General features: G+C 38.4%; 2 protein-coding genes across 3 annotated transcripts; both read left to right on the plus strand.

Annotated features, from left to right (window-relative positions):
• The first annotated feature begins 1,551 nt into the window (after positions 1-1,551).
• LOC111577710 (vesicle-associated membrane protein-associated protein B/C-like) lies at positions 1,552-15,888 on the plus strand. Of its 2 annotated transcripts, none has more exons than XM_023284125.3 (6): positions 1,552-1,828; positions 5,439-5,591; positions 7,721-7,824; positions 9,050-9,130; positions 10,489-10,668; positions 13,985-15,888. In XM_023284125.3, the coding sequence occupies exons 1-6, from the start codon at positions 1,771-1,773 to the stop codon at positions 14,147-14,149; spliced, it is 741 nt and encodes a 246-aa protein (XP_023139893.1). In that variant the 5' UTR covers positions 1,552-1,770; the 3' UTR covers positions 14,150-15,888. The 2 variants fall into 2 exon arrangements, with proteins under 2 accessions (XP_023139893.1, XP_023139901.1); XM_023284133.3 differs by having other exon boundaries at positions 10,537-10,668.
• A 1,885-nt stretch (positions 15,889-17,773) lies between these two features.
• Positions 17,774-27,722, plus strand: LOC111577703 (charged multivesicular body protein 4b). The gene is made up of 5 exons (XM_023284113.3): positions 17,774-18,100; positions 21,916-22,093; positions 23,124-23,238; positions 26,208-26,334; positions 26,579-27,722. The coding sequence occupies exons 1-5, from the start codon at positions 17,917-17,919 to the stop codon at positions 26,641-26,643; spliced, it is 669 nt and encodes a 222-aa protein (XP_023139881.1). The 5' UTR covers positions 17,774-17,916; the 3' UTR covers positions 26,644-27,722.
• The last annotated feature ends 237 nt before the right edge of the window (positions 27,723-27,959 follow it).

The following is a 27,959-nucleotide window of genomic DNA, read 5'->3' on the forward strand; positions in this document are numbered from 1 at the left end:
TGAAACTTCTGATGTCCACATTTTCAACATTTTTGGGAAATTTTTGAACATGTTTTGGTGGGAAAAAAAGAAATGCAAAAAAAAATGTTTCTTTAAGAATATTCACAAAAAAATCTACCAAAATCCAGTGAATTTCGCTGGATTTTGTTAGATTTTTATGTGAATGTTCTTAAAGAAAATATCAGAAGTTTTACTAATATATATGGAATCACTTTAGATATTTTTAAGATTTTTTTTTTGGAAGATTTTTACTCATTTTCTGAAAATATTTACAAGAATTTTCTTGCCAAATTTGGGGGATTTTTTTTAAATGAAACTTTTAATGGAAACTTTTAAGGAATTATTGGAATTTTCTTCCTGAAGGTTTTGCAAATTTTCAGACATTTGAGAATTTTTTTGCAGAATTTTTGAATTTTTTCAGACAAGGAAACAATGTTTTTTAGTGCCCATAAATGAGGACAACAGGAGGGTTAACAAGCATTGCTTTAAGCCCCATATGTTTTCCGGTGCATGTGTAGTCTGCAGTACATTCAATCAATGCAATCACACATTTTGCAGAGTCTGCAGACTACATGGACCCTGGCAGGCTTGGGTGGATGACGGAATCTGTCATCCTTGCAGACGAAGATGCAGAAAGGCTGAATTATCCCTTATTTTAAGAGTAGATGGGTTCATTTACATGGAAAACTTTGATTCACAGATGAGTTTTTTTTTGTTTTCAATTATACTTTTTATTTCCTTCAGAAACATCCAAAACACAGAAGACCAAGGATGCATAAATATATCAAACACTAAATAAAAATGATAATAGGAGAATTATATATACACACACATGGAGAGAGAGAGTCAGCCAACATAATATATACACTCATCAGGAAAAGAAAAACTTGCATAAATATTTCAAATCCAAATTTATTCAGACATCGCAAGATTAATACAAGTTACCTTTGATTTCCTGGTGTTAAGAAAAGCTCCAGGATTTCTGCATAGGTGTCTATATTTCCATATATTTTGTATGAGTCTCTCATAAGAGGCAGAGAATAGGCAGGGCTGCAGTCCGCCCTCCAGTACCTCAGTATGACCGATAGACTGAATAATAAATATCTTTATTATACAGTCTATGGTATGAGCCTCTTAGCTGTAGTAAGGGCAACCACTGAGCTTTCTTCCCATCCATCCCAGATGAGTTTTTAACGGTTTAATCAATGCCCTAAGAGGGAGTACATATTTGTCTAGTTTCAAGTCTACAAAATATTGAAATAAACAGCAGCTTTAGCCTAGCATTGAAATAAATTAAGAAAAAAGGGGAAAATGCAATAAAAGGTAAGAAATTTGGGGGGTTTTAGGGGTACTTGGTGGACTTTTGGGTGCAGTAAATTCTTATTTAGGTCCCTGCTCTCAGTGTGGACGGCTTAGTGCTGAAAGCACCATGTTATCTCGGTAATCTCGTGTTTTTGTTGGACTCTGATTCTTGTCCAACGTTCAACAGATCAGCTGACGCGCCCCGCTGGCTCCTCCCGCCTCGTGACGTCACCGCGCCCCTCCCTCCGCTCTCCGCTGCTAGCACGGTTAGCTCGTTAGCCTCCAGCAGCTGTCGGTGGCAGTCAGTCCGTCAGCCAGCTAGACCGTCAGTCCGAGCCTTCCTCCGCCTTCCAGCCCCGCTGAAAGAAAACCGAGGACGGCCGGGTTGTTTCTCCGGGAGCCAGCTGCTTCGCCTCTCCGCTGAAATATCGTCGTCCTCGCCGTCTCGACAGGAAGAAGCCCTGGGACATGGCCAGACAAGAACAAGTCCTGGTGCTAGAGCCGCAACACGAACTGAAATTCAGAGGTAACGGAGGGCAGGGCCGGGATTAGGAAGCTAGCAGAGACGCCGTTAACGACAGCCAACTGTCGGTAACTGCATTAACCAGTCGGCATTTGCTAATGGGTGGTTATCTGGTGTTAAATTAGTCGGATATAGCCGGCTGTAGACTGCGCTGTGAGGCGGTGACAGGTGAAACGATGCTAACTAGCTAGCTAGCTGGCTAGTTAGCATTGAGCTAGCTGTCACTGCAGCGTCGGGACAGGCCCGCCCGCCGGATCGTTTCTCTGATTCTCTCATATGCTTCCTTTACTTTAATTCTCTGACAGCTTGTAGAACACTGAAATGTGATCTAACGTTTGACCTTCGTGTCGCTTTCATGGCTCGACCACCAAGAAGTGACTCTTTCTAGCATTTTCCACCATCAGGGTGTCATTGCTGAGCCTTATTACCACGATTATTTCTCAATATTATAAGCTAGCCAGCTCTGATTGAGAGCTGTGTGCAACCTGAATTCCTGTCCAGCTTTTCTACATCCAGGCAGAATCAGCTTTAATGGTCAGGTACGTACACAACACACAAGGAATCTGGTTTATTTACATCAGGGGTGTCTATCTCATCTTAGTACAGGTTCCACATTCAGTCCAGTTTGGTCTCCAGTGGACTGGACCAGTAAAATCATGTCATAATAACCTGTAAATAAGCACAATTTTTCCAATTTTTTCCTTTGTTTTAGTTCAAAAAAGTACATTCTGAAAATATCCACATTTAAGGAGTTATCTTTTCACAAAACATGAATGACATGTAATTTCTTTAGGAAAATAAATTCAATTACAGCAACATTCAGCCTCAGTTTATCATTCACATAAAATACATTGCAAAAGTGAGACACAAAATGACAAAAACGAGACAAAAAGTAGACAAACGACACAAGCGAGACAAAAAACACAAAGCAACAACATGAGACAAACGACAAAAATCAGACCAAGAACAATAAAAACAGGGCAAAATATTACAAAAATGAGACACGAAACAACACCAAATAAGACAAACGACACGAAACAAAACAGACAAAAAATTAGGCAAAAAAGTCACAAAGCGACACTGATGCACGGCGGAAGTGATTAGAGCAGGAGAGTCAAAGTCCTCTTAGTCCAGGTTCCACATTCAGCCCAGTCTGATCTCCAGTGGACCGGACCAGTAAAACCACAGCATAATAGCCTACAAATAACCACAACTCCAGATTTTTTCCTTTGTTTTAGTTCAAAAAAGTACATTCTGAAAATTTAAGGAATTATCTTTTTACAAAACATTATGAACAAATTGAAATTTGTCAAGAAAAATAAGTGAAATTCCAGCAACATTCAGACTCAGTTTATCATTTCCACATTACAACTTCCAGATCACAGTGTCTACAAAGGAACACAACATTTAGTCACCTGGAACTGAACCATATAGTAATTTACTTTAAAAAAGACAAAAAATAAAAAACAACTAAAAAAAGACAAAACATTACAAAAATGAGACACAAAACAGCAAAAGTTAAAAAAAATATGAGAAAAAAATGACACAAAATAAAAAAGTAGACAGTTACAAAGCGACAAAAAAACGACAAATGAGACAGAAAACAACAAAAGCGTGAAACAAAATGACTAAAGCAAAACACAAAATGACAAAGATGAGGGTGTTCGTATAGCTCAACGCGTTGAGCGGGCGACCAATGTACAGGGCCTGGTCCCCGACGCAGCTGGCCCGGGTTCGATTCCCGCTCGTGGCCCTTTGCTGCATGTCTTCCCCTGACTCTTCTCCCATTTCCTGTCTCTCTCTCACTGCACCTATCCAATAAAGCCGATAAAAGGCCAAAAAAAAAAAAAAAATGACAAAGATGAGACAAAAAACACAAGTGAGACAAAAAGGAAACACAAAATGACAAAAACGAGAAATGAGTGATAAAAGTCAGGCATAAAAACAAGACAAAATATTATAAAAATGAGACACAAAATGACGAAAGAGCAATCTAGTATTTTACTTTCTGATCAAAACAACTTGTCATGGTCTGGAAATTATTTTGAATTTATAGTTTACTAATTTGCAATGCACAGAATATTAGGGTCAGGTATAAAGTGAAGGTAGCATAAAATAAAATAAGAATATAGAAAGAAAAAAATTTACAAAATATACAAGAAGAGTGATACAGAAATGTATGTATGATTACAAAAATAATCATTATCAAAATTTTAAACCATCACCATGACAAAACATAATATATTTTATCAGTTATTAAGAGACAGTGAAAACTGAATATATCACGGACTCATAAAGTGAAATATTTCAAGGCTGTTTTTGTTTAATTTTGACGATTATGGCTTAAACTTTGCTTTATGATCAAAACAACAAAAGTCAGACAAAACAAACAAAAAACAACAAAAGCAAGACAAAATATGACAAAAACGAGACACAAAGCAACAAAAAATGGACAAACGGCAAAAGCGAGACAAAAGACAAAACGACAAACATGAGACATAAAACAACAAATAAAGGGAAACACAAAATAACAAGACAAAAAACACAAGCGAGGCAAAAAGGAAACATAAACCAATAAAAACATGACACAAACGACAAAAGTCAGATAAAGAACAAGACGGGAAACATCAAAAACAAGACAAAATATTACAAGAAAAGACACAAAGTGACAGAAACGATACACAAAACAACGAATAAAGCAAAACACGAAATGACAAAAATAAGACAAAAAAACAAAAGCAAGACAAAAAGGAAACAAAATGACAAAAGTCTGACAAAAAGCAACAAAAACAAGACAAAATATGACAAAAGTGAGACATAATGACAAAAATGAGAAACAACAAAAACATGATACAAATGACAAGTCAGACGAAAAATATGACAAAATATTACAAAAATCAGACACAAAACGACAAGAAAATGGACAAACGACACGAGAGACAAAAAGGAAACACAAAATGACAAAAACATGAGATGAACAACAAAAATCAGACAAAAGAAGACAAAAAACAAGACAAAATATTACAAAAACGAGACACAAAACGACAAAAGAACAATGAACAATCTAGTATTTTACTTTCTGATCCAAACAACTTGTCATGGTCTAGAAATTATTTTAAATTCATAGTTTTACTATTTTACAATCTGCAGTTAATGTCTTCTCTGGAATTTTTCCACTTTGAGGGCTGGATTGGACTCTCTGGAGGACCGCTTTTGGCCCACGGCCCTCATGTTGGACACCCCTGTTTTACTTGCACATAAGCAAAAGAAAACATGATCCAGTTCTTGTCTGAGGACGGGGCATGAATAATAAAATACACACACTTTGCTGCTCTTCCTGCTTTTTCAGTGCTTAATTAAATTAAATTTTAACGTCTGATTTGCAGTGTTTGTGGCAGATCCTTCACAATCACTGCTCACTTATTTATCCCTGCAGACAAACATTATGTGTTTTCACTTCATCAAACCAGCCTCAGTGGGAGCCTTGAGTGCTGTTTTCATTCCTGAAAACAGAGTGGGCGCTCAATGACAGATGAATATTTGTACCTAAACTACTAACTAGACAGATGTGTGAATTAACGTGCTCGCTTGTGCTTCTCTCTGTCCTCCTCAGGCCCGTTTACGGATGTTGTTACCGCTACTCTGAAGCTCTCCAACCCCACAGATAGAAATGTGTGTTTCAAAGTCAAGACGACCGCACCTCGCAGATACTGCGTCCGCCCCAACAGCGGCATCATTGATGCTGGAAACTCCATCAACGTCTCTGGTTCGTAGATGTTTCTGCATCCTGTAGAAACACCAGTAAAAAGTTTAATATCTCCTTCAAACAACGGGATGATACTGACACCATCACATATCCACTTTTTAAAAACATGATGATGTATAGTTGATTTTAGAAAGTCAGAGCGAGGTATTTGGTATCCAAAGAGAGGGAAAAGTCACTACTGTTGTGGCTCTAATGGCAGGCATTTATTGATCGTTTTGCCCAGCAGGAACACTTAAAAAAAGACATAAAATTGCATGCTTTTTCCTAATGCAAATGATGTTATATCGAGGCATTCAATCCGACATTAAATCTGGTCTCAAACTGATGTAGTTCCAGTTTTAGAAGAGTAAATGCTCAACATTTAGAATAGGGTTTCTTTTTAACTGACAACTAAGAAAAAAAAAGAAAGAAACGCTATTCTAAAGTGAGAAACAACAAAATGAACATAATCCAACTATAAATGCTCAACAGTCAGTTTAAATACTTTCTCTAGCTTCTATATTTGATGCAGCAGTTGCCACCCAAAGTTAGGAATATTTTTAGGAAATCAAACCATTTGAGGCATCTCTGTAAAATCATTGTTCTAATCTGCACAAAAAGATGACAAAACACTCACACAGTGTTGTCTTGTTCCAAATGAAAGGAGAATAAAAGAAGAAATCTGCAGCAGTTGTGGTGTCGAGAGTGAAGACGTATAATTGCACCTGTTTTGATACAGAATTGTTTTGTAATCAAAGGTTTTATTGAATTTTCAATTCAGAAACAACCGTAACAGGACATACAACATTCTACAACAACAAAAATACACCGGGAAGAAAAACACAGCAAATAAACAACAACAAAATAAACAATTAGATTGAATAATGATTGATGGTAATGGTAATTATGGGGCACTAGTCAGTTCATATTGAATAAAATGTAGGAAATGAGACCAAACCTGGTAGATTTTACCCCTACCATCATGTAGTCTTGTAATAAGCTCTTCCAAAGAGGCTGGATCTGTCATTAACTTCAGCCAGTTTGTAAAACTGGGCCTTACTCGGCTCTTCCGATACAGAATTATTCGAGCAAAAGTTATATATTTCAGAATAATACAAAGGAATCTCAGCGGCATGGGGTGAAAGCAACTAAAATAGTTTGAGCTAAATGAGTCCCTTTTACTATTATCTTAATTGTGTAAATAATACAGATAAACTGAACTTTTAATATTAATTATGATTACAATCCTCTTAACCCTCGTGTCTTCTTGTGGGTCAAATTGATCCGTTTTAAAGTTTGAAAATGTGGAAAAAAATAGATTTTCACAGTGAAACTTCTTATGTCCACATTTTCAACATTTTTGGGAAATTTTTGAACATTTTTTGGTGGAAAAAAGAAATGTTAAAAATGTTTCTTAAAAACATTGACAAAAAAATCAACAAAAATCCAGCGAGTTTTGCCGGATTTTGGTTGATTTTTATGTGAATGTTCTTAAGAAAATATTACAAGTTTTACTGATATATATGGAATCAATTTAGATATTTTTAGGAATTTTTTGGGGAAAATTTTTAGTCATTTTTTTGAAAATATTTACAAAAATTTTCTTGCCAAATTTGGGGGACTTTTTTATATATATATATATATATATATATATATATATATATATATATATATATATATATACATACATATATATATATATATACATATATACATATATATATATATATATATATATATATATATATATATATATATATATATATATATATATATATACATATATATATATATATAAAAATAAAAACTTTCAAGGGAAATGAAACTTTTGCGAATTTTCAGAAATTTGGGCTATTTCTTTGCAGAATTTTTGAATTTTTTTTTTCAGACAAGGAAACAATAGTTTTTGATGCCTGTGAATGAGGACAACAGGAGGGTTAAGTGAGTAAATATTTATCCAACCATTACAGGGAACCTTTCAGAGCCATTAGTCGCTGCAGGACAAAGCAGGTCACAGTGTATCATAGATCTTAAACCTGACTAACGTCTTTTTATTGTCTGGTTGCGTATTAGTTGTTATGAGGCAATACAGGAAGTGAGTCTTTCCCTGATGTTCCGGCTCTCCGTTCTGTCTCTGTTTTTGTCCACAGTTATGCTACAGCCATTTGACTACGACCCCAATGAAAAGAGCAAACACAAATTCATGGTGCAGTCCATGCTGGCTCCGTACGACATGACCGACATGGAGGGAGTCGTGAGTATCCGAACAGGAAGAATGGACCCTTAAACCTAGTGACTGCTGAGTTTTTCATAATGAAGCACAATGAGGGCCTTTCAGAAACCTACCTCCAGCTCAGGGGTGTCCAACATGAGGCCTGCAGGCCAAAAGCGGTCCTCCAGAGGGTCCAATCCGGCCCTCAAAGTGTAAAAAGAGAAGACATTAACTGCAGATTGTAAATTAGTAAAACTATAAATTTAAAATCATTTCTAGACCATGACAAGTTGTTTGGATCCTAAAGTAAAATACTAGATTGTTCTTTTGTCATTTTGTGTCTCACTTTTGTAATATTTAGTCTTGTTTTTGTTGCTTTTTGTCTTTTTATATCTGACTTTTATCATTTGTTTCTCATTGTCGTTTTGTGTTTCCTTTTTGTCTCGCTTGTGTTTTTTCTCATCTTTGTCATTTTGTGTTTTGCTTTATTCATTGTTTTGTGTATCGTTTTTGTCGTTTTGTTTCTCGCTTTTGTCATTTTTTGTCTCATTTGTGTCCTTTTTTTGTCGCTTTCTATCTTTTTTGTCCAATTTTTTGTCTCTGTGTTTTTTTGTTTCGTGTCGTTTGTCTCAGTTTTGGTCCTTTTGTTTCTGGCTTTTGTCGTTATGTGTCTCATTTTTGTAATATTTTGTCTTGTTTTTGTTGTCATTTTAAAGTAAAATCCTATATTCGGTTCCAGATAGCTGTGACTAAATGTTGTGTTCCTTTGTCGACACTCTGTGATCTGGAAGTTATAATGTGGAAATGATAAACTGAGGCTGAATGTTGATGAAACTGAATTTATTTTTCTTACCAAATTTCAGGTTGTTCATAATGTTTTGTAAAAAAAATTTGTTCCTTCAATGTGAACATTTTCAGAATGTACTTTTTTGCACTAAAACAAAGGAAAAAATTGAAAAAATTGTGGTTATTTATAGGTTATTATGCTGTGGTTTTACTGGTCCAATCCACTGGAGATCAAACTGGACTGAATGTGGAACCTGGACCAAGATGAATTTGACACCCCTGAACTAGCTGAACTCTTAAATATTTCTGTTTACAGTCTCATAAGCAAAACTGAAACGTGGCCAAAGCTGATAGATTTATAATTCACATCCCACATCTGTAGAGGATCAGTCCTGTGAAGTTCCTAAACTAAACTGATGCTAAAGAGTTGGAGTCTAAACCTTTCCTGAAACTCTTTCCTTCTTCATGTTCTTGTCCACAGTGGAAGGAAGCGAAGCCTGAAGAGCTGATGGATTCAAAGTTGAGATGCTCCTTTGAGATGCCTCTAGAAAATGACAAAACTGTAAGTGTGCTTGTCTTTTTTTACACCACTGTAAGCATTTTCAACTTTACCTGTGAGGTATTTATGCACATTAGTCATGTTTTCACACATCCTAATCAATTCTACAGAATTTTTCCACTGATTTATTGGGTATTTTCTTGAAGAATGAGAGCAGATTGAAGCTCTTCCATAGCTTGTCTCTGTTGGGCTGCATGATTATTCCTAAAATGATAATCACAAATACTTAGATGATGATTATTTGTCATGAGAAAATGTTTTTTCTGCACTTTCACATGCATACAGAACACTGCTTTCACTTCCCTGCTAACGTACAGATCTTTCCGTTTAAATCCGTCTGGTCTTTTTTCACGATGCATCTCCAAGAAGCAAAATGTAATAAAACTGTGCTGACCCTTTTATCCATAATTAAATCAACAGAGCGTTGCTTTCGCTTTCATGTTGTGCGACACACTGGATATGAGGTGAGGCTGGACAAAGGCAGCGCTCCAGTGAGGTTAATGTTAGCCACTTTGTTGTTCTCGGCCTTTAAACATTCATTCTGCAACAGTTTCTGTTGTTTGTCAGGTGGAAGAACAAGTTAATTAGTTGTAGATAGTAAGATGGATAGATAGACTATAGATAGACGATAAATAGATCGATGATAGATGGATGGACTATAGATAGATAGATGGACTATAGATAGATGGACTATAGATAGATATGCAGCACAAACCTACATCTCATGCAGTCTTTGCCAATGATTTCTTCCTGTTTAACATCAACATTAACAACAAATGATAGTCTGTTTTCAGGGAGTAGCCTTCCATGTTCTGCTCCAGGCATTTAAAGTTTCTGTTGAATATTTTTTTACTTTGGCCTGCAGCCGCCACGTCAAGCACGTTTTTTCCAGAGTGATGCAGTGGCATAACAGCTCCATTTACCTCCATTCACTTCAGTTTTATGTCTATTGCGCCAATTTATAACCCATGTCCTCTCACGACATAATCCAAAGACCTTAAAAAATGACACAGAGACACCAACAAATGCAAATAAGTCCCTTTGAGAAATCACCTGGCAACAGCAGGTAGAAAGCAGATGAGTTTTAGGCGTCGATATCACAGCTAATCATGTTTATTTAACTCCCAGAAGACAAAATCATATTCAAATCATATTCAGAAATTATATTTGATTAATTGTGCAGCCCTACATTCTCTTTTGTTCAGTGTCTCCTACCTTTCAGCATCACTGTTTCACCCATTACATGATTTAGTTATTCATTTATGATTTACTTGTTTGCTTTTCCATCTCGATCCCTGTCACTTCCCTGCATGTCTTCCCTCCTCTCATCCCACCCGCCCACCCTCGCTCTCTCTCCACAGCATGAGAGTGAAAGCAACAAAACTGTGTCTTCCTCTACCTCTGTTAAGACCGAGCACTCTGTGCTGCCCAAGTCGGGCAGCGCCTCGCTGGACGACGGAGAGGTGAAGAAGATCATGGAGGAGTGCAAGAGGCTGCAGATGGAGGTTCAGAGGCTACGGGAAGAAAACAAACAGATCAGGGTGAGATGGCTTGTTTTTAATCTGGCTAGTGTTTTCTGGATGGAATGATGGATGGATGGATAGATTGATAGACTATAGATAGATATACTATAGATAGATGGATTACTATAGATAGATAGATAGATAGATAGATAGATAGACTATAGATAGATGGGTAGATGGATAGACTATAGATAGATAGATAGACTATAGATAGATAGACTATAGATGGATAGACTATAGATAGATGGATAGACTATAGATAGATAGATAGACTATAGATAGATAGACTATAGATGGATAGACTATAGATAGATGGATAGACTATAGATGGGTAGATAGACTACAGATAGATGGATATATCTAGAATACAAAACAGGCAGGTTAGTAGCATTAAAGGTTAGTTTATACTCTGAAAACCTTGCTTTACAATACTAGAAACAAAACACTTCTAATTTTAAAATGTATAGAAATACTAAATCTAATTAAAATTCAGTACCCAATATTTACACATTTCAAGGCACCATGATTTAAAGTGACTTTGACTTGGTCTTGCACTTCCTCTGTCATACACGTTGTTATTGAGTTTCAGTCTTAATGCCTGAAAACACCAAATCCTCATCATCATCTGATGTAAAATGACAGGTTTGAAAAATAAAACCTGTTTTACTGAAGAGTTCATATCATGAAACAAACGGCAAATATTTACTCTGGATGTTGTGACTGAGGTTGAAGCACAAAGCTAAAAAACTGCTTGAGAGTTTTAAAAAATTCCTCCCAGTCGTTGTTTGAGTAGTAAATTCTGGCCGTATGATTCTGTAGACATGAAAAGCTGCTTATATTGGGATAATGTTTTTTCATTTTTTAATATTGAACATTTTAAAAAAGTTTAGATTTTATAACATCATACAGACTGATAACATATTCCACATCAGGTGCCAGGAATATTGTTCAGCAGCCTTTAAGTGATTAAATTAAAAATTAATAAGCTTTTGGTGCATTTGGCCGAGCTTCAGTCTGAACACTCCTCTGTTATCGACCAACCAGAGCTGCCAACTCTGTCCAAGAACGATGCTATTGGCTGCAGCTAGAAATCACCAAATGATGTCATATCAAACTGGGGAAAAAAAATCAAAAAGCTGTCTACATGTCTGTTTTCTAGATGTGTAGAGAGTCTATTTCATAGCAAGTGGGAGGAAGAGATGGAGGTTTAGATGGAGAAGGGGCAGCTCATCCTGACTCATTAATGCTGACTCACTGTTTAAACGCTTTTTGATCAGAAATAAGATCCGTTGGAAGAGGCAAGAATTCAGGCATTATCTATCAAGTCTTTTATAAGCAATCATTAAACTCCACGGTTTTATTGTTTCAGTACAAGAACAGTAGTTGGTTTAATTTGCTCCATTCTGAATCTAAATCCACGAGCAACTACTCTTTGGATTTTTTATTTAATGCTCTGATTTCTGAATTTGAAGAGTCGTACATCTAAAGACTTCTACACACTGTACGATATTCATCCATCCCAGACCAAAGATAACAACGGTGAGAGAATGGTGGTGATATCTTTGGTCTTGGCTCTACATCGGTGGTCCTACGTCGCACTGAGGAAGGTTCAAGGACGGCTGTTGTCATGGTGACCAAAGACAAGCTGCCATAAAATTCTGACTGTCAGAAATTCTGGGTGATCATCTCACAGTGTGATGCTGCTGGACCTACAACAACTAACTAACCAATAGAAATGCAGGATGAAATGACGTACTGATCAATAAACTCAGATAGTTGATTTGCAGCATTTGTTAAGTTTGAATGAAGCGTGTTTTGTTGGAAAATGACAGACCATAACAGTAGATGTTAACGTAAAACGCTAGTAGATGCTAATAAGTATTTGCTTCAAGCTCCCTTTGCAATACTGGAATCCCAAATTGTCCTCTCATTCTGAGCCACGACCACGTCCATACTCCTTTTTTGAGATTTCTCTCCAAGCACATAAATGTCAGCAGGGTGAGGGCTCTGTTCATGTTTGGCTAGTTTCCCTGTGATTGCAGGGTTCATGTCTGGCTAGTTTCCCTGTGATTGTAGGGTTCATGTCTGGCTAGTTTCACTGTGATTGTAGGGTTCATGTCTGGCTAGTTTCACTGTGATTGTAGGGTTCATGTTTGGCTAGTTTCACTGTGATTGTAGGGTTCATGTCTGGCTAGTTTCACTGTGATTGTAGGGTTCATGTTTGGCTAGTTTCCCTGTGATTGTAGGGTTCATGTTTGGCTGGTTTCCCTGTGATTGTAGGGTTCATGTCTGGCTAGTTTCCCTGTGATTGTAGGGTTCATGTTTGGCTAGTTTCTGTGATTGTAGGGTTCATGTTTGGCTAGTTTCCCTGTGATTGTAGGAGCTCAGTTTATGCTTCGGTTGTTTATTTTTCATGGATGGACGGCGTACGCTGATGATTTTTTTATTCTTCGTTCACGTCGACTCACGTCCATCGTAGGCTGAGATTCAGCTTCATTTTCATCGTTAATCTGCACAGAGCAAACTTCACATCGTGCCCAAAGATTATTAGATTCAACTTTATTGTTTCTGATGTCAGCAAATCCATGTTTAATACAGTAAAACAATGTAAAAATAAAAACAACTCCTTCAGCGTATTCAAGAACTCTATTTTCATTCTGAAGAGGAATCCTTTTGATTCCGTTAGTATAGGCTTGTTGTACAATTCAAAAATAAACTTCTGAGCACACTCTACTGGTCAGGATAGATGATGGAGTTTCCTCTGCCTGAACCCCAGGTAGGTTTTTGGGCATTTTTGATCCTCCACTTTGATCCACTGTAATATAAAGTAAAAGTCAGACAAAAAAAGACAAAAACAAGACAAAATATTGCAAAAATGAGACATAGAGTGACAAAAAATAAGACAAAAAACACAAGTGAGACAAAAAGGAAACACAAAACGACAAGCAACAAAATGACAAAAACACGAGACAAGCAACAAAAAAAAGACAAAAAAAACACAAAAACAAGACAAAATATTACAAAAATGAGACACAAAAGAACAATGAACAATCTAGTGTTTTATTTTTTATTTTTATTTTCAAAACAACCTATTAATTCTACTTACTTATTTTAAATTTATAGTTTTACTAATGTACAATCTGCAGTTATTGTCTTCTCTGGAATTTTTCCACTTTGAGGGCCAGATTGGACCCTCTGGAGGACCGCTTTTGGCCCACGGGCCTCATGTTTGACACCCTTGATCTATCTGTAGGAATGTAACTGGAGGCTCCCCTGTATTTTCAACCTGTATCTAACCTGTTTTAACTCCGTCTGACTCGTCTCTCCGTCCCAGGAGGACGACGGCCTGCGGAAGAGGAAGGTGACCTCCATGGCTGCTCCTCACTCCTCCGGCATGGCGACCACGGCCATGAGGGACGAAGGCCTGAGCACCCGTGTCCTGGCACTCTGCGTCCTCTTCTTCGTCATCGGAGTCATCATTGGCAAGCTGGCCCTGTAGAGACACAGACGGACAGAGCTCAATGACGGACGGACGGACGGACAGCGTGCTCGGGAGGACACGTGTCAGTGATGGCAGTGGGGATGTCTTCTGGGTTTATGTTGATCTGTTTTTTTGTTTTTAACATTTAAAGGCAATATCATGATGGTTTGTTTGGATGGAGAATAATTTAAAGTGTAAAGCGAAGGAAGGCGATCCCAAGTTAAACCATGAGAGCGAGCATTTGTCACAACTCCTGCCTTTTTTCTGTTTTTTCTTTTTTTGTGAAATAATCACCTCTGATCTGTTCTTTCCATCCATCTCTACTTCCTAAACGATCTTCCCCAACTTGCACAGGTATCAGTGGTTTGTGGAAGCGGCTACAGGCTGGCTGAATGTCCAAAGTCTTTCATTGATTCTTAAGTTCCTCGCTCACGTCGTCTATAAGAAAAGCTCTAACACTCCTCTGATAATCTCTCTTCCACTTATTACTGTTAATCTGCCAGGAGAGGCCACCGATCAGTGAAAGACTTTTTTTTTTCTAGACTCAAACTTTATGTATCGTCTTCTGAACAGTTTGTGGTATAAATATGAGCCAGTAGAAGCTGCGTATGTGTGCGTCCTGTTGATTTATTTCTCTTTTTTTTTTTTTTTGATGTGACTGACTGTGTGTGGATGTTTTTATGTGAGGAGACCACAAACGGTGAAATCACAGGCTGTTTTAGAACAAAGGAAGAGGGCTGGTTTTAAAAAATACAAGTCACCTGAACAGATTTCCTGTACACAGCTGAAAAACGGGGGTGTTTGTTGCAAATCAGATGAATTTTGGTTATTTCAGACCAAGGAATCTGTAGAAACTCAATAAATCAATAAATGTTTGGGATTGTGTGTAAAATTCTGATAAAAATCCAGATTGTGATGAAGAATCCGTGCTGCTCGGTGATCTTTTAAGAAGGAAAGCTGTAATTTAGTGCAAGGCATCAGATGATTTTTTTTGCTTCCTCAGGTTCAGAGAGTGATGCTAGACTGAAAAAAATAAATTTTCCACCTTTAATGCCGTGGACGTGTCATGCAAACCCAACTCGAACATTTTCAGTATCCAACATCGAGTCTGTAAGACGTATTTCTGGCCGCCTTGTTTAATTTTGCCCATGGAGTGTTGAATTGGTGTCCTCTGGTGTATTACAGCAGTTGTTTGCTTTATTTTCTTCTTGTATTCTCATGTAGCCATGATGCTTCTGTTGTTTATAATATTCAAATGCACTATATTCAACCATGCACTCTGCAGTATGCATGAAATGGCCTGGATTAATTCTGATTTTATTTCTTTTTGAGTGTTGGAAATTATATTAGCAAAACAAAAAAAAGAAACACTGTCTTTTCAAAAGGGACCATCTTGAGTCTGGTTTTTCAGTTGGTGTGTTTTTGTTTCCTTTTCAATCATCTTTTCCGTTTGTTTTCTGGGGTTTTTTTTGGGCTGCGGTGGTTGTGAGATAACACAGCTGTATTATCTTGGCTATCACATGACCATCGGGTTGTTAAAGCAAAAAAAAAAAAGAATAAATATCTGCATTTTTTGGTTTCCTGAGGGAGCAGAGATGTGTGGAGGAGGACTGACCTGTGAATACACACTACATCCAAGAAAAAACATGCGCTTCAGACCTTCACACCTGCAGAAATACAGTCACAGCGATGTAATCACACCGTAATTGGATACTCTTTTTGTATGTACACAAAAATAAAAGTACTTAAAAAGATAACTGGCAAAGTTATTAACATACTGTAGTAAAAGGAAGAAAATTAAACAACCACCATGGATCATGTAGCATCATAACCAATTAAAATACATAAACCCCCAAACGTCTGGAAACTTGACTGTGTTCTTATTTAGGAGAGGAACTGTGTGAAAGAGAAACGTGGCAACACAAACACTAATCAAGATAATTAGCAGATTAATTAAAGGGGCGTTCCACTGAAGACCAGAGTTTATTCACCACAGGAGGGAACTGCTCGCTACAAAAAGAAGACTAAGAAGCAAGAAGGACTAAAAAGAAAATATTTATTAATTAAGGACAATCTAAAGCAGCAGAGTCAAACTCATTCTAGTCCAGGTTCCACATTCAGCCCAGTTTGATCTCAAGCAGGCCGGACCAGTAAAACCACAGCATAATAACCTATAAACAACCACAAATTTTTGCCATTTTTTCCTTTGTTTTTGTGCAAAAAAGTACATACTGAAAATATCCACATATAAGGAATTATCTTTTTCCAAAACATCATGAACAACCTGATATTTATGAAGAAAAATAAATTCACTTCAACAACATTCAGCCTCAGATTATCATTCACATAAATATATAACAAAAATGAGACACAAAACGACAATGAAACAAATGACATGAAACAACAAAAAAGAATTTAGATAAAAAAGCTACAAAGTGACAAAAAATGGACCGACAAAAACGAGACAAACAAATGAGATCAAAAATGACAAAAGCAAGAAAACGACAAAAAAGACTAACAACACAAGCGAGACAAAAAAACAAAAACAATACACAAAACAACCAGCAAAACATAAAATGACAAAAATAAGACAAAAAACACAAGCAAGACAAAAAGGAAACACAAAAATGACACAAACATGAGACAAACAACATGACTCAAAACTGCAAAGATTGGACAAACAACAAAAACGAGACAAATGACACAAATGAGATCAAAAATGACAAAAACAAGGAACAAAATGACAAAATAGTAGAGTAACAACACAAGCAAGACAAAAAAACACGAGAAAGGATGCACAAAACAACGAACAAAGTGAAACACAAAATGAAAAAATAAGACAAAAAACACAAACGAGACAAAAAGGAAACAAAAATGACACAAACATGAGACAAATGACAAAAATCAGACAAAATATTACAAAAATGAGACACAACAGCAACAGAACAGTGAAAAAACTAATATTTTACTTTCTGATCAAAACAACTTGTCATGGTCTAGAAATGATTTTAAATTTCCATCCATCCATCCATTATCTATACACCGCTTAATCCTCATTAGGGTCGCTGGAGCCTATCCCAGCTGACTCAGGTGAAGGCAGGGGACACCCTAGACAGGTCACCAGTCTGTCACAGGGCTACATACAGAGACAAACAATCACTCTCACATTCACACCTACGGGCAATTTAGAATGATCAATTAACCTCAGCATATTTTTGGACTGTGGGAGGAAGCCGGAGTACCCGGAGAGAACCCACGCATGCACAGAGAGAACATGCAAACTCCATGCAGAAAGATCCCGGGAAAGCCGGGACACGAACCAGGGACCTTCTCGCTGCAAGGCGAAAGTGCTAACCGCTACACCACTGTGCAGCCTGATTTTAAATTTAGTTTTACTAATTTACAATCTGCAGTTAATGTCTTCTCTGGAATTTTACACTTTACGAAGTCGTCTCACGAATTATTATAGAAATCAAGTAGAAATGGTTGGAAACCATAGACTGTATATAAAGATATATCTAGATATATACATATACAGTCTATGTTGGAAACATTGAGGGAGCTGCTGCAGTAACGTGCAGTAGCTGCAGTCGTCCAGCAGGTGGAGGCAGAGCGTCTCCAGGCAACGCCCACTGACGTCATCGGGCCTAATCCAGGAAGTAGAAAACATCAACAATCCTCCAGATTCCAGGAGTTGGAATAGCTTAGCACGGAGCTGGCCTCACGGAGCTCGGTTTCTCTCTGTTATTATTTTATTACACGAAGCGTTTACTATTGCCGCAGACATGTCGATAATAAACAAGCTGTTCGGAGGAGGAGGAAAAGGAGGAAAAGGTCCGAGTCCTCAGGAGGCGATCCAGAAGCTCCGGGAGACGGAGGAGATGCTAACCAAGAAGCAGGAATTTCTGGAGAAGAAGATCGAGCAGGAGCTGCAGATCGCCAAGAAAAACGGCACGAAAAACAAAAGAGGTGAGCCGCCGGGGCGTTATTAGGGTGTAGGGTCTGGTTTTACTCCTCTAATTTTCTGGTCAACAAACACAAGCTAAACGGCAGCTAGCTCGTTAGCTCAGCTGGCTAACTTCACCGAGCTGCTGGGAGCTTCACGGCCCCAGATGGAGGATGTTTCACGGATTATGTAACTTATCAGCACCGTGCTGAGGACAACCGTGACTTCTGATGACCTGTCTGGGCTGATCGTGTTGTGATCGGTCAGTTTTTGTGTCTAAATAGAGGATTTGGTTGAAGGTGTGGCAGGAGTCCTACTGCAGATAAAGATACTGACACTAGAGGAGGGTTAGGGTTAGAATAAAGTCTTTATTAAACAGTCTGTGGGTTAGAATAGACTGGATAATAAAGTCTTTATTAAACACTCTATGGGTTAGAATAGACTGGATAATAAAGTCTTTATTAAACACTCTATAGGTTATAATAAACTAGATAATAAAGACTTTATTAAACACTCTATGGGTTCGAATAGACTGAATAATAAAGTATTTATTAAACACTCTATAGGTTATAATAAACTAGATAATAAGGTCTTTATTAAACACTCTATGGGTTAGAATAGACTGGATAATAAAGTCTTTATTAAACACTCTATAGGTTATAATAAACTAGATAATAAAGTCTTTATTAAACAGTCTTTGGGTTAGAATAGACTGGATAATAAAGTCTTTATTAAACAGTCTATGGGTTATAATAAAGTCTTTATTAAACAGTCTGTGGGTTAGAATAGACTGGATAATAAAGTCTTTATTAAACAGTCTATGGGTTATAATAAAGTCTTTATTAAACAGTCTGTGGGTTAGAATAGACTGGATAATAAAGTCTTTATGAAACACTAGGGGTTATAATAAACTGGATAATAAAGTCTTTATTAAACAGATTGTGGGTCAGGGTTGAGTTCAGGTGCTGCTGATCTGTGTCAGGGAGGTGAGTGTGTTTGCACCTTGATCACTAGTTCGTATGGAAACCTCCAGCAGCCTGATTATTATGTAAGAGAATAGAATAGAAAAGAATAGGGCAGTAAAGTGACAGTAAGAAAAATCAAGAGAACACATCTATAAATTAAGACATAAGATAGATACACTATATATACAATATGAATCAGAAAAAATACACAGGATACTAACAACACAAATTTAAGACTATTTCCACAAATGAATTGCACATTTTTTAGGTGTATTTGGACATGACAGTTTGCTAACTGTCATTAAGTGAGTGTTTATGGTCTGTTGGGAGCTGATTGTAGAGTCTGATACCAGCAGGAAGGAAGGACCTGCGGTAACACTCCTGTAAACCCCTGGGGTGATCAGTCTGTCACTGAAGGAGCTGTCCAGAGCTCTCAGAGTGTCATCATGGGGTAGGAGATGTTGTCCAGCAGGGATGTTAGCTTGACTAGCATCCTCCTTCCTCCCACCACCTGCTCCAGGTCCAGGGGGCTCCTCAGGACAGAGCTGGACTTCTGAGCAGCTGAGATGCTGCTGCCCCAGCAGACCACTCCATAAAAGATGGCTGATGGCACCACAGTCTCCTCAGTACACAGAGTCTACTCTGACCCTTCCTGTAAAGTGGACTAATGTGGTCTGACCAGTCCAGGTTATTGTCCAGGGGAACACCCAGGTACTTGTATGAGTCCACTCTCTCCATGTCCTGGATGTTCACCTGGATGTTGGGGGAGTGTGACTGAAGTCCACCAGCAGCTCTTTGGTCTTCCCTGAGTTGATGTGGAGGCGGTTCCTCTGGTATCCGTCCACAAAGTCCTAGTCCAAGTCTCTGTCCTCCCGATCTTCATCATCTGAGATGAGACGAATGATTGTAGAGTCATCAGAGAACTTCTGCAGAGGACATCTGGCTGAGCTGAACCACCTGTAATAATACAGGGAGCTTTAACTTAATGCTGTTCGTCACATTTAATGATGTGGAATTAGAATGTGTGATTACAGGCTGTGTTCTAACACAATAAGACACAAGCACTGAGGAGAATTCAGTGTGGACGGTTCCATCATGTTATTGTTCTTGTTCATGTCAGAAGGAATGAAATCAAACTGTGGAGCAGATGGCGGCTTTAGTCTGGTGGTGAAAGAAAGCAAGTTCATTTACAGAAAGATTAATTAAAGTACAGAATGATTCAATCAATCAATCCGTGTAATCAAAAGTCAAGTAATAAAATTCATTAATCAGAAAACAGTACAGAGAAGCTGGATGAATAGAATAATTAAAACTGACTAAAGCAGTAAAAAAAAAAGATGAGAGATGGCAAAAATAAAAGCATGTAAGAGATAAATTATACAAAGAATTAGACCTTCCAGTTTTCTACTCAAACACCCAGAGACAATTAGCATTAATTCAGTTCTTTATTTATCAGGAAGCCGGTGCAGGGACCTGAAAACTAATGTAATGTGTTCTCTGGTCTTGTGTTGGTCAGGATTTTAGTGCAGTGATTTTATTAGGGAGGCAATGATGAGTGCGTTACGTTATTTTTAAGTTTTGCTCGGACACAAAGTTTCATCAGGGGATCGTCTAAAACACGGTGAATGTATACAGATAATTTAACAGCAGGTTGGTTTTTATATAATATTATATAACCTGATTATTACAAATAGAAGTTTTGGTTAGGGAGGAGTCGAGTATAAAATAGAAAAGCTTTGTGTTGCTGCCAGCTTTAAGTATTTTTTTTAATTTGCCTTCAGTTTATATAAAGTTCAATCATAACATTTTTGTGATATTTTTAGTTCTTGTTTTGTAATGTTTTTAAATTAGTTAAAGCTGTTTTATCTGATTTGAAATATAAGGAAGCATATCTGGACAGTTTTATTTATATGTATTTCCTTTATAAATGTATGACTTTTGACATATATTTAGGCTCTTTTTTATGCAGTTATAGATCCACAAGTGGATGTTTGCCATCTTACATTGTACTTTATATAATATAAATATATACTTTTATTACTTAGGTTAGTGTCTAGCTTTGTTATTCCATCAGGTTATTTTCTGTAATTAATAACGCTGCCAGGTCTCAGTGTTAATGTGTATGTGTATTACAGTATAGTATAATAAAAGCAGTGTTTTCTGTCATTTTTGTCCCTTTATGTGTGCATTTCTAATTGGGTTAAATCTCATGTAAATAAAACTACAGGGTATTAACTGTGTTGTTTAGTCTTGTTAGGTTGATTTCCTGATGCCAGTCATGATTGTTTTTACTGGAAGGCTGTTTTTCTAGATGTGCTACGTAAAAATACCATCTTGACTTCACTGTTTAATCTTGTTTGAGTTGCACGGTTACAATGTGTTCATTGAATTAGTTTTCATTCTTCATCTAATTTGACATTTTTTTAATTGTAAAGCACTTTGTCATTATTAGCATTATTATTGTTTCCTTCTCCTCTCCACAGAGGTTAACAGAACGACTCTCCGACAGTTTCAGCCTATCAGGTAGTCAGGATCTGCTGGTTGAGGTCAGATGACTGCGGTGGACGATACGTTACACTTTTTCACTCCGCTTCTCGCCAGCTATATTTAATTATCTCCGTTGTAGTCTGAGCTGTCAGTAACATGACAGTGAAAGGGTTTAGTTTCTGGTTCCTCTCTAGTGGAGATCAGAAAGCCAAAGATGTGGTTGCTTCATCATGTTCCTAACCAGGCTGTTAAAGAACAAAACAGAGCCCCATGATTCCTAAACTTCTCCTAATTGTCTCTGAGTTATGTATCAGTGCAGTCGATCTGTTTTTGTGGCGTTCTGTTGATCCTGAATCCTTCCTTCTTCTTCTTCTTTCTGTCCCCAGCGGCGCTGCAGGCTTTGAAAAGAAAGAAGCGATACGAGAAGCAGCTGGCCCAGATCGATGGGACGCTGTCGACCATCGAGTTCCAGAGGGAGGCTCTGGAGAACGCCAACACCAACACTGAAGTGCTCAAGAACCTGGGATACGCTGCCAAGGCCATGAAGTCCGCTCACGAAAACATGTAAGCTACCAGTCAGTCATTAGCCCTGGAAAACCCACAACAACAGTTTTATTATTTTTAATCACTATTATCTGTTATTTATATATAAATGTTTTTTTATATATATATATATATATATATATATATATATATATATGTATATAAAAAACCAAATATAGAAAAAAATGAGCCAATAAATAAAACAAAAAAATGATATATATTATATTTGTATATCTATTTTACAAAAAAATACATTACATATATATTGTAATTTTTTTGTTGCTTTATTTTAATTTTTCCTATTTTTTTCTGGATTTGGATATCTATCTATCTATCTATCTATCTATCTATACATACATACATACATACATACATACATACATACATACATACATACATACATACATACATACATACATACATACATACATACATACATACATACATACATACATACATACATACATACATACATACATACATACATACATACTTACATACATACATACATACATACATATATATATATAAAAGTTTTATTTTATTACATTTTTTATTGTTCTGCTCATTTCTTTCTATGTTTGGGTCTTACAAGGTCAAAAACCCTTCAATTAATTGATTGGACTGAAATGAATCCCTTTTATAACTAAATATATGAGCAACCTACTGCCTAACTGCCTTCATGGGACCACGGAAAGAATAAAAAGTCTGGTGGAAATGAGTGGAAATATTACAAGGGATTTGCTTTGCTGTTCATAAAATATAAAGATTTCGACCCCAATAATCCTCTCCAATCCAAATCCATCGACATGAGATATTTTGTGAACCCAGAGCTCTGAGAAAATAAATATCTCAAGTTGTTCATTCACATTTCTGTGCCTGAAAGCATCTTTTTACCTTAAAGGTTAAACAGACATCAGTGTTTGGATATGAACTGTCTATTAAATGCATCCCTCTGCCAAAAAATCAGCTCGTTATCGTAAATAAATCTGTTTAAAAGCTGTATGACTGATTAGTTTGGCTCACACTTTTCATCTTCCTACCGTCTCAGGGACATCGATAAGGTGGACGACCTGATGCAGGACATCACAGAGCAGCAGGAGCTCGCCCAGGAGATCTCTGATGCCATCTCTAAACCCGTCGGCTTCGGGGAGGAGTTTGATGAGGTTAGTCGAGCTTCTGCACATGTTGAACTCTTTGCTTTTCACTGATGGTGGTTCAGCCTGTCTCTGATCTTCATGTCTGTCTGGATCAGACCTCTGCTTCTCCACCACCCTCTTCCTGTCTCCTCATTTAGTTTTTATTTTTTTAGAGACAATCGGCTGTAGACCACTTCATCACTGGAACACACAGCAGCTGAATGCTTGTTTTAAGGCAGGGACAGTGACAGAATGAGGGAAGAAACAAAAGTACTACTACTACTACTTCTACCCACACCTGTTACAAGAGCACCAGAATGACTCACAAGGTTGCCATTTTAGTTGCAGCCTGGAGCCCTGCTTTTGTAGGTGTTTCCAAATATGATAAGATCTACTTTATTCATTCCAGAGAAAATTATTTTGCCCAGAGTACAATAAACAATAAACAAAGGTTAGTGGAGTAAACACAATTACACATAGGTTAGTTGTAAAATAGAAATAGCAAAGTACAAAATGTAAGTTTCTAAAAGTGTTTGTGTGACGGTGTGTCGTGAGTCTTAAGTGTGTAAAGTGACTGTACAAATGCTAAAAACTGGAAGGATTAACAGAAAATGAACTGAAGTAGACTAAACAGATGTATTGCACGTGAGTCTACTAGGAAAGAGTCTGGTTGTATCGCACATAGAAAAGTTTGTTCATTCTGTCTTCCTTCTGCAGAAGGGGAGGAATTGTAAAGTCTGACTCAGGTAGGAAGAACCTCCTGAGGCGTTCTGTGGTGAACCTCAGTGGTCTGAGGTGTTCTGACAGGACGTCAGTGTGGCATCAAGGGGTGAGAGGTCCATGATGCTGAGCAGCTTCCTCCTCTCTGAGACCTCCACAGACTCCAGCTCAACCCCCAGGACAGAGCCAGCTCTCCTGATGAGCTTGTTGAGTCTGTTAGTGGCAGCCGCCTTCAGCACACTGCAGCGTAGAAGATGACGCTGGAGACCACCGAGTTATAAAACATCTACAGCACGCTTCTGCAGACGTTGAACGATCTGAGCCTCCTGAGAAAACCCACTCGGCTCTGACCCTTCTTATGGACAGCATTTGTGTTTATGGTCCAGTCCAGTTTTTATTTTATTTTTTTATTTTTATTTATTTATTTGGACGGGACAGTGCATATTAATGAACATACAGTCTCATAATAGTTTCCACAAGGTTACAGTAAATATCCCAGATTTAGCACCAGGCTAATTTCCTTCCGTTGTCCCGCACATAAAAGAAAAAAATGAAAGATAAATAAAAATACAGCATTACAGACGTATAAAGGGCATGGTCTATGTGGACACCCAGGTATTTGTAGCAGTCCACAATGTCCACCACTGATCCATGTATGATGACCGGATCTGGACGAGTCCTCTGTCTCCTGAAGTCCTCCACCAGCTCCTTTGTCTTCAAGACTTTGAGCTGCAGGTGGTTCAGTCCACACCAGTCCAGGAACCTGTCCTCAGCCTCCTGCTCCCTGATGATACAGCCCACTATGGCAGAGACGTCTGAAGACTTCTGCAGGTGACTGAGACCAGAACCTGAAGCCTGAGGTGTAGAGTGTGAACAGAAACGGAGACAGGACCGTCCCCTGTGGTGTCCCAGTGCTGCTCACCATGGTGTCTGATGTAATGTCCTGAAGCCTCACATACTGTGGGCGTCCTGTGAGGTCGTTGGTGATCCAGGCCTCCAGTAGAGCCTCCACCTCATGTCCAGCAGCTTATTGCTGAGCAGGGCAGGCCGGATGGTGTTGAACGCACTGGAGAAGTCAAAGAACATGACTGTCACAGTGCTGCCTGCCTCCTCCAGGTGGGAATGAGCTCTGTGCAACAGGAAGGTGATGGCATCTTCCACTCCCATATGGGGGCTACACTCTGGCAGGCAGCCGTCCACAACAGCGCTTCTGATTTTCACTTTTTGCTGCTCTAAAATGGACGGTTGAATCAATGTTCCTCTGGATCATCCACACAGCTTTCACAGCCCTGATCCAGAAATATTCCTGGTCTTCTGCTGGGGTCTTGTTTCATCATGTTTCATGGAGTGAACGGTGACTCAGGGTTCAGCAGTGGAGCTCAGCTTTGACCTTTCACCAGGCTAAACTCACTCACCTTTGTGCTTCTAGAGTCATTCCTCTGGCATTAAGCTGTTGACTCAGCCCTAGTTTCCAGAGACTCTATTCACAGCTGATTCAGTCATCCTGGGATGACGTGGCACAAAGTATGAATGCACTCTTTCTTAAATTCAGTCAACAGATGTGAACAATTCTTATGCAATTCCAAGTGAGACGGTAATGCTACGTGTCCACTAGATGCGTTTTCCTGCATGTAAACATCTGAAAATCTCCCGCTTGGGGGCGTGTCCTTGAGGCCAGTAGCTGGTGTTCAACTCCTGCTTCCTTCTTCTCCAAATATCCTGCTCCTGATTGGACAAACGCATCGACTCGGCAGCTGTCTGATCCTGGATTTCATGGCGGCTCAGTGGCAAACTTTCTCTTTCATTACGAAAACAGTTCAGTGAAAAGTATTTCTGAAAGCATCTGAAGTGAGAAATAATCTGTGCAGCAGCTGGATCTGTCCTGGTTTTAGTTCACCGACGGCTAGTTTGGACGTTTGACCAAAGTTTCGTGATGCGTCAGATCTCTGCATGCTGCATTGAATTTGCATAAAGCAGAAGTCCAGTCTATTTTATGTAAATGAGCTGCAGGGAGACGCACCGGATCACAGCTGGAAACGCACCACAACCGGACCAGCATGCAACACAGTGCGTTTCACATAGACAATGAATGGGATGCAGGAAATTGCCGATCCTGTGGACACAGACCTTTACTCACCAAATATGCAGATGCACAAGATCAGATTCAACACCACACTCATTCCACAAGCCAGAGAAAATTTCATCTCGTTCTATTTTTTTTCACATCTTTTTGTTGCTGATTAATGATCTTTCATGTCCCTTTCTTCCTTCTTCAGGACGAGCTGCTGGCGGAGCTGGACGAGCTGGAACAGGAGGAGCTGGACAAGAACCTGCTGGAGATCGGGGGTTCGGAGAACGTCCCCCTCCCCAACGTGCCTTCTACTTCGTTACCTTCCAGACCCGGTGAGAGCCTTTTCAAAAACCCATACAGTATCTTCACCAGTCAAGCTGCGGCATCTTCTCTGTCAGTTCCAAGCAGTTGCTAGGAGACCGAGCGGTTAACCACCAGATTTTAGAGCGTTTTCATGGATTAAAAAAAGAGATTTAAAGTAGAGGCGCCGCTAGAAAGACTCTGTTCCTCTCGGACAGCAGCTTTCCAGTCTGACGTTTCTCACAGCTTTAATTTCTCTCCTTTTACCCCCTAAAGCCAAGAAAGAGGAGGATGAGGACGACATGGAGGACCTGCAGCGCTGGGCGATGGAAGCCATGTAGATGCAGCATCCTCATCCTCACCTGCATACTGTCATCAGAGAGGGAAGAGGAAGGAACAGGGGAACACGAATGGACTGATAGGATGTTGTGTACGAGTGTTTTTGTGTGTCTGAGGAGAGTCGACTGTCTACTTTATGTAACACTAAACAAAAAAAAAGAAACAATGCTGTAGTCTTTTCTTTTCCTGCTCCCTTCACAGGTCCAGAGACCCTCAGAGCCGGTCGGGGTCTTAGACTGAACCACGGCAAAGTTTTACCCTTGATTTTAATCCGATATTAGCACTTGGTGGAACATTTCAGGGTTCATGTGAGCTCTGTGGAGTTGTTGATGATTTGTTAACATCTGCGGATGACAGATCTGTTTCAAACTCACATATTTACCTGTGTTTGTGGCGTTTAACTCGTTTATTTTGTTCTTCCTTAACAACATTTTGCTCCTTCCGTTTTGTTAATCGCTCTACAGCTGAGCATGCTCTTGATGAAGAAGCTCCGAGAATCAGAAGCTCGTTTGTTTTTCTTTCAGGCTACATGCTTTCACACTCTCCCCTTCGCCTCCTGTCGCTGTTTTCAGCGACTTCTCACCAGTGGTTCTCGTTATTCGGTGTAAATATCCCAAATGTGTCTCTTTTTGTATACTGTATTTCTGCTGTCACCGAGGAGTTCGGTCGAGGTTGTGCGACGCATGCAGCAAAACAGATCACATCGCACGGCTAGAAAGAGAGATGTTTGACCTAACACTTTCATCCTGCTCTGTCCGTCTCAGTCCTTCTCATAAAGGTTTCGTTTCAAATTGTATAATGTTAAAAAAAAAAGAAAAAAGTAATAACACTATTGTCACACCTTATTAACTCCATTCAGAAGAAGACGGTGGTTTATAAAAGATTAGATTATAGTCAATCTACAAGGTTTTGGAGTTTGAAGAGTTAATTCTTAGTTTTTCAAAGTCATGATGTACATTTTTTACATAGGAAAGAAAAAAACGTAACATGAGGACAGATGGACAAGCATGTTTGCATTTCTATGTTTTATTTATCCAGATGAGAATATTATTTGCAAAATCATTAAAGGTTTTCAATTCTTTGATTGTCGTGGATGTTTTATTTTCTGTCGTCATCTTGAACTGTGCTGGAAAACCAGATTTACACACTGGAGGCTCTGAGAATTTATTTTATTATCAATCAGACCTTCATAAATATTAGAACAGAGCAGTAAAAGCCTCTGATTGACCGTTTTATTCAGCCAGCCTGCATAAAACTCAACGCTGTTGTATTTGATGTCAAAGAAAATGGAGTAAAGCAGCAAATGTGTTGAATTTTA

Source organism: Amphiprion ocellaris, chromosome 8 (genome assembly GCF_022539595.1).
Source record: "Amphiprion ocellaris isolate individual 3 ecotype Okinawa chromosome 8, ASM2253959v1, whole genome shotgun sequence".
Lineage (NCBI taxonomy): Eukaryota > Metazoa > Chordata > Actinopteri > Pomacentridae > Amphiprion > Amphiprion ocellaris.

Coding starts and splice junctions, on each gene's coding strand:
- LOC111577710 (XM_023284125.3), top strand. CDS start 1,771: ATGGCCAGACAAGAACAAGTCCTGGTGCTAGAGCCGCAACACGAACTG. Junction 5,592..7,720: donor AAACTCCATCAACGTCTCTG/GTTCGTAGATGT, acceptor TTTTGTCCACAG/TTATGCTACAGCCATTTGAC. Junction 10,669..13,984: donor AAGAAAACAAACAGATCAGG/GTGAGATGGCTT, acceptor TCTCCGTCCCAG/GAGGACGACGGCCTGCGGAA.
- LOC111577703 (XM_023284113.3), top strand. CDS start 17,917: ATGTCGATAATAAACAAGCTGTTCGGAGGAGGAGGAAAAGGAGGAAAA. Junction 18,101..21,915: donor CGGCACGAAAAACAAAAGAG/GTGAGCCGCCGG, acceptor TTCTGTCCCCAG/CGGCGCTGCAGGCTTTGAAA. Junction 23,239..26,207: donor TCGGGGAGGAGTTTGATGAG/GTTAGTCGAGCT, acceptor TTCCTTCTTCAG/GACGAGCTGCTGGCGGAGCT.